Source organism: Salvelinus namaycush, chromosome 25 (genome assembly GCF_016432855.1).
Source record: "Salvelinus namaycush isolate Seneca chromosome 25, SaNama_1.0, whole genome shotgun sequence".
NCBI lineage: Eukaryota > Metazoa > Chordata > Actinopteri > Salmoniformes > Salmonidae > Salvelinus > Salvelinus namaycush.
Genome location: NC_052331.1, coordinates 36,328,772 through 36,334,771, shown reverse-complemented (window position 1 = coordinate 36,334,771; position 6,000 = coordinate 36,328,772). Strand labels below are relative to the sequence as shown.

General features: G+C 51.8%; 1 protein-coding gene across 2 annotated transcripts in view; it reads right to left on the bottom strand.

Moving 5' to 3' along the window:
- Positions 1-360: 360 nt before the first annotated feature.
- LOC120020685 (rho GTPase-activating protein 29-like) overlaps positions 361-6,000 on the bottom strand; it is a 72,253-nt gene continuing 66,613 nt past the window's right edge. For both annotated transcript variants that reach the window (XM_038964389.1, XM_038964390.1), the window contains 5 exons: positions 5,420-5,552; positions 4,486-4,731; positions 3,286-3,435; positions 2,964-3,125; positions 361-2,789 (listed from right to left, as the gene is read on the bottom strand). In XM_038964389.1, the coding sequence (XP_038820317.1) occupies positions 1,008-2,789; positions 2,964-3,125; positions 3,286-3,435; positions 4,486-4,731; positions 5,420-5,552 (2,473 nt within the window). In that variant the 3' untranslated portion in view covers positions 361-1,007. The remainder of the gene's footprint in view (positions 2,790-2,963; positions 3,126-3,285; positions 3,436-4,485; positions 4,732-5,419; positions 5,553-6,000) is intronic.

The following is a 6,000-nucleotide window of genomic DNA, read 5'->3' as shown; positions in this document are numbered from 1 at the left end:
AGATGTAACGGGGAGTGTTGACCAGGACATCAGATGTAACAGTTCAGTGTTGACCAGGACATCAGATGTAACGGGGAGTGTTGACCAGGACATCAGACAATATTGACACAGAACTCAATGAATTGCAGATGGTGGGATTCTGTATAGTACTTAGAGAAGTATATTTGATTAGGATGGACCAGCCTCTGCTGATGTGTCTGTTTGTTCTGACTTCATCATAGAACATGGAAAGGGGGATACCTAGTCAGTTGTACAACTGAATGCATTCAACTGAAATGTGTCTTCTGCATTTAACCCAACCCCCTCTGAATCAGAGAGGTGCGGGGGGGGCTGCCTTAATCGACATCCAAGTCTTCGGCGCCCGGGGAACAGTGGGTTAACTGTTTTGTTCAGAGGCGATTTTTACCTTGTCAACTCGGGGATTCGATCCAGCAACCTTTCGGTTACTGGCCCATCGATACAATATATTAAAACACATGTAGGTAACACTTTTCTGTTCTACCTTTTTACACTCCTTCTGACATCAAAATAATAGTTATTTTCCCAATATACAATCTGGCACAGAGATACACACTGTAGAAATGATTTACAGACACACACATATATATAAAAACGGGGTTTTGGCTGTAAAAGTAGACTCGGCAATATGACATCATCCACAGTGGGGAGACTTCCTGCTTACAGACGTCAACAGTAATTCAAGACTGCCACTGTTGGGGTTTTCCCCCCCCAATAATCACCCCTGTTCCCTAGAGCCACGCAAAGGGAGGAAAGAGATCGGTTGATGCAAAGTAATGACTGCCTATGGTGGTGTGCCACGTCACGGGACTGTGCAGTTGGGCATCAGACGGCTATATCATATGACGTGGTTAGCTGATAGTACCTATTTCAGGTGTTGTGAGATCGTCTGCAATGTCGTCGGGAGGAACGTGACCTTTATCATGGCAGTCTTGGCCAACTCTGTTGTTGTTTTCTGTGTCCCCAGCTGTGTGTGACGACATCACGGTTCAGACAAAGTGGGCCTCGCCGGGAGCGCTGGGTTTGGGCCGGGGTCTCAGTCTTTGGTGCGGCGGTTTGGCCTCAGTGGGGCTGAGGTCCTCTGGGCTGCTGGGGGGAGGGGACCGGGGAGGTGGAAGGTCAGCGGAGGTTTTAACCTCAGGGTCAACACTAACAGAGCTGTCCACTGAGTCCTGTGGACAGTGTATGGCGAGGTTTGAGGTCTGAAGGGTGGCGGTGGTAACCATAGGGGTAGAGGAGAAAGTAATGGTGGAGGAACGGGAGGAAGCGAGGAGGAGGAGAGCAGTAGGAGAAGTTGAGGAAGAGGTTTTAACATTAGGAGAGGTCGGAGAGGTCGGGGAAGAGGTTTTAACAGTAGGAGAGGTCGGGGAAGAGGTTTTAACAGTAGGAGAGGTCGGGGAAGAGGTTTTAACAGTAGGAGAGGTCGGGGAAGAGGTTTTAACAGTAGGAGAAGTCGGGGAAGAGGTTTTAACAGTAGGAGAGGTCGGGGAAGAGGTTTTAACAGTAGAAGTGGTCGGGGAAGAGGTTTTAACAGTAGGAGAGGTCGGGGAAGAGGTTTTAACAGTAGGAGAAGTCGGGGAAGAGGTTTTAACAGTAGGAGAGGTCGGGGAAGAGGTTTTAACAGTAGGAGAGGTCGGAGAGGTCGGGGAAAAGGTTTTAACAGTAGGAGAGGTCGGGGAAGAGGTTTTAACAGTAGGAGAGGTCGGAGAGGTCAGGGAAGAGGTTTTAACATTAGGAGAGGTCGGGGAAGAGGTTTTAACAGTAGGAGAGGTCGGAGAGGTCGGGGAAGAGGTTTTAACAGTAGGAGAGGTCGGAGAAGAGGTTTTAACAGTAGGAGAAGTCGGGGAAGAGGTTTTAACAGTAGGAGAGGTCGGGGAAGAGGTTTTAACAGTAGGAGAGGTCGGAGAGGTCGGGGAAGAGGTTTTAACAGTAGGAGAGGTCGGAGAGGTCAGGGAAGAGGTTTTAACAGTAGGAGAGGTCGGAGAGGTCGGGGAAGAGGTTTTAACAGTAGGAGAGGTCGGAGAGGTCGGGGAAGAGGTTTTAACAGTAGGAGAGGTCGGAGAGGTCGGGGAAGAGGTTTTAACAGTAGGAGAGGTCGGAGAGGTCGGGGAAGAGGTTTTAACATTAGGAAAAGTCGGGGAAGAGGTTTTAACAGTAGAAGTTGGGGACATATTGATGGGGCTAGTGGTCCCAGAGGTACTTGATGATGGCCAGCCTCTCGTGCCTGAAGAACCAGGAGGCTTGTAGAAGGTTCCGGGCGGAGGCTGCAGATTCCTTGGTTGTCTGAACGCTATGGGGGAGTTGGTAGATGTTCTTGTCTCCCCATCACCTCCAGCAGCAGAGTTAGGCCTGTCCTTAGTCTCCTCTCTGTCTCTTCTGGACGTCTGGCCAGCCTTCACCGACACCGGGCTGTTGGGTAATATGGTGCCGACACTACCACTGGATGGGAGAGCAGAGCTAGTCGGCCCAGACACGGACAGTTGTGTCGGCATCGTCGGCTGCTTCCCTGTCGGCTGTGTTCCGGGGCCAGTACCGGCAGGCGGTAAATTAGCCATGATCATGGCGGTGCGTGGCGTGACATCGTAGTGTTTATACTTCCTATCCCAGGTCCTACGCTGCACGACCTGGGGATTGAAGGGTGTGATAAAATAGGTACTGACCCTTGACCCCTCACCAATCCGAGGCTTTTCCTTCTCCGGTTCGGCCGACTCCATGATGGAGTCAGTGGTGGGATCCAACATGGCGGCGTCGTTGCTGTTCCTCTCAACGACCTGAGAGATGAGATTGTACTTTATTAATCCTCATGACGGGAAATACTGTCGCTGTATCATACTTACAGCCACAGAAATGAAAAAGAACAATACTACACCACATTAAAAACCATCAGAAGACAATTCCAGTATATTGTCCTAAAAAAAAAAACTATTAAAGTGATGGGTGTTGACCTGGGAGGGGGTGGGGAGGGGCAGGCGCTCCAAGGGCATGCTGATTGGTCGGAACAGTATTCTAGAGCGCTGGGTGCGAAGTTGGACCCGAGGGGCCGTAGAGGAGGTAGAGGAGGAGAGATTGATGCTGGGACGACCAAACACAAGGGTAGACCTCTGTACCTATGGGACAAAACAGACAGAAATGAGCTTCGTTGCTGATTCCTAACTCTGACACTTTAGCAATGATGTTGAACCTGTAGATGTTGCAATGATGATTAATATGCACTGTCCCTGTGAAATACATTTCATAACTAACTAACTCTCTCACTCAGAAACAAACCTTGGGAGAACCAGCAGCAGAGCCGACGCCGTTGAGTCTCTCCAGGGCTGTTAACTCTCTCCTGTCTGGTCCGGTCCTTCCTGTCTTCACCTCATCCAGGATATGAGAGGATGGGATGACCGACGAGTGTCTCTTGTAGACTTCGGTGCTCTGCTTGGAAACAAGCCAAAAGGTTTAGGAACGACAAAGACCCACAACAAAGCCAAACAGTCAATTGATTCTTACCAAGGTGGTGAATCTTTAAATACAACCCTGCCCGCCCCGTACAACCCTGCCCGCCCCGTACAACCCTGCCCGCCCCGTACAACCCTGCCCGCCCCGTACAACCCTGCCCGCCCCGTACAATCCTGCCCGCCCCGTACAACCCTGCCCGCCCCGTACAACCCTGCCCGCCCCGTACAATCCTGCCCGCCCCGTACAACCCTGCCCGCCCCGTACAACACTGCCCGCCCCGTACAACACTGCCCGCCCCGTACAACCCTGCCCGCCCCGTACAACCCTGCCCGCCCCGTACAACCCTGCCCGCCCCGTACAACACTGCCCGCCCCGTACAACCCTGCCCGCCCCGTACAACCCTGCCCGCCCCGTACAACCCTGCCCGCCCCGTACAATCCTGCCCGCCCCGTACAACCCTGCCCGCCCCGTACAACCCTGCCCGCCCCGTACAATCCTGCCCGCCCCGTACAACCCTGCCCGCCCCGTACAACACTGCCCGCCCCGTACAACACTGCCCGCCCCGTACAACCCTGCCCGCCCCGTACAATCCTGCCCGCCCCGTACAACCCTGCCCGCCCCGTACAACACTGCCCGCCCCGTACAACACTGCCCGCCCCGTACAACCCTGCCCGCCCCGTACAACCCTGCCCGCCCCGTACAACCTCGTCCGCCCCGTACAACCCTGCCCGCCCCGTACAACCCTGCCCGCCCCGTACAACCTCGTCCGCCCCGTACAACCCTGCCCGCCCCGTACAACCCTGCCCGCCCCGTACAACCTCGTCCGCCCCGTACAACCCTGCCCGCCCCGTACAACCCTGTCCGCCCCGTACAACCTTGTCCGCCCTTTACAATTGCCACCTTTGATTGATATAATAAATAACCCCTAAAGTGATGTGGGTTTCCTCAGACTCCAGTTCATCTCCTCTGCAATGGGTCGGATTTGCAGAAATTATTGAATCATTCAAGACACTTGGACCTCCTCACCTCCTTGATGTCGAGCAGGGAGGCGGAGCGACGGTTGAGTCTCTGCTCCTCCTGAAGGGTGAGTCGGGTGGAGGTCTGTTCCGCCGTGGAGGTGGAGGTCTGGTCCGCCGTGGAGGTGGAGGTCTGGTCCGCCGTGGAGGTGGAGGTCTGGTCCGCCGTGGAGGTGGGTGAGGAGGAAGAGGAGACGGTGCTGGCCACGTCAAAGATCATCTGGAAGTGACGTACCAGCAACTCCACCATCAGTGCCTGGGAGGATACAAGTCATCAGTGAATAAAGGAGCAAAAACTAAGGTGACCATTTTGATTTGTAAAAGTCACAGGCAACACTTTTCATAACAATACATTTCATTTACACAGCGCTTTTCATTACAAGAGTTATTGATTGGTCATAGACTGGATAACGAGTCCCCAGGTACACACCTGGTAGGGTTAGTCCCCAGGTACACACCTGGTAGGGTTAGTCCCCAGGTACACACCTGGTAGGGTTAGTCCCCAGGTACACACCTGGTAGGGTTAGTCCCCAGGTACACACCTGGTAAGGGTTAGTCCCCAGGTACACACCTGGTAAGGGTTAGTCCCCAGGTACACACCTGGTAAGGGTTAGTCCCCAGGTACACACCTGGTAGGGTTAGTCTACAGGTACTCACCTGGTAAGGGTAAGTTTACAGGAACTCACCTGGTAGGGGTAGTCTACAGGTACTCACCTGGTAAGGGTAAGTTTACAGGAACTCACCTGGTAGGGGTAGTCTACAGGTACTCACCTGGTAAGGGTAAGTTTACAGGAACTCACCTGGTAGGGGTAGTCTACAGGTACTCACCTGGTAAGGGTTAGTCTACAGGTACTAACCTGGTAAGGGTTAGTCTACAGGTACTCACCTGGTAAGGGTTAGTCTACAGGTACTCACCTGGTAAGGGTTAGTCTACAGGTACTCACCTGGTAAGGGTAATCAACCAGAGAAGACAGGGAAACCTCTGCATCAGTCTGTCGTGGTTTGACCAGCGTAGGGCCGAAAATAATGCCCAGGTTACTGGCTGTCATCTTGTTTTCCTCCGCCTGCTCTGTCACTCTGAGAGGTACATATTAATACAATATTAACCGATTAAGAATAATATTAATAATAATAATGTATATATATATAATATTTACAGGTGAAGGATATGATTTCCTAATATCTGTCTCTGGGGGAGGGGAGAGATTGGTGTCGACAACATACAGTCAGAAAGGGATACTGCTTGATGTATTCCACGTTACAGCCTTTTCCCCCCTCACCCATCTACATACAATACCCCATAATGAAAGGGAAAACATTCAGATTTTTCCCCTCACATTTATTAAAATGAAAATAAAAAACAGATCTCTCATTTACTTAAGTATTCACACCCCTGAGTTAATACTTGTCAGAATGACCTTTGGCAGTGATTACAGCTGTGAGTCTTTCTGGGTAAGTCTCTAAGAGCTTTGCACACCTGGATTGTACAATATTTGCACATTATTCTTTATAAAATTCTTTAAGC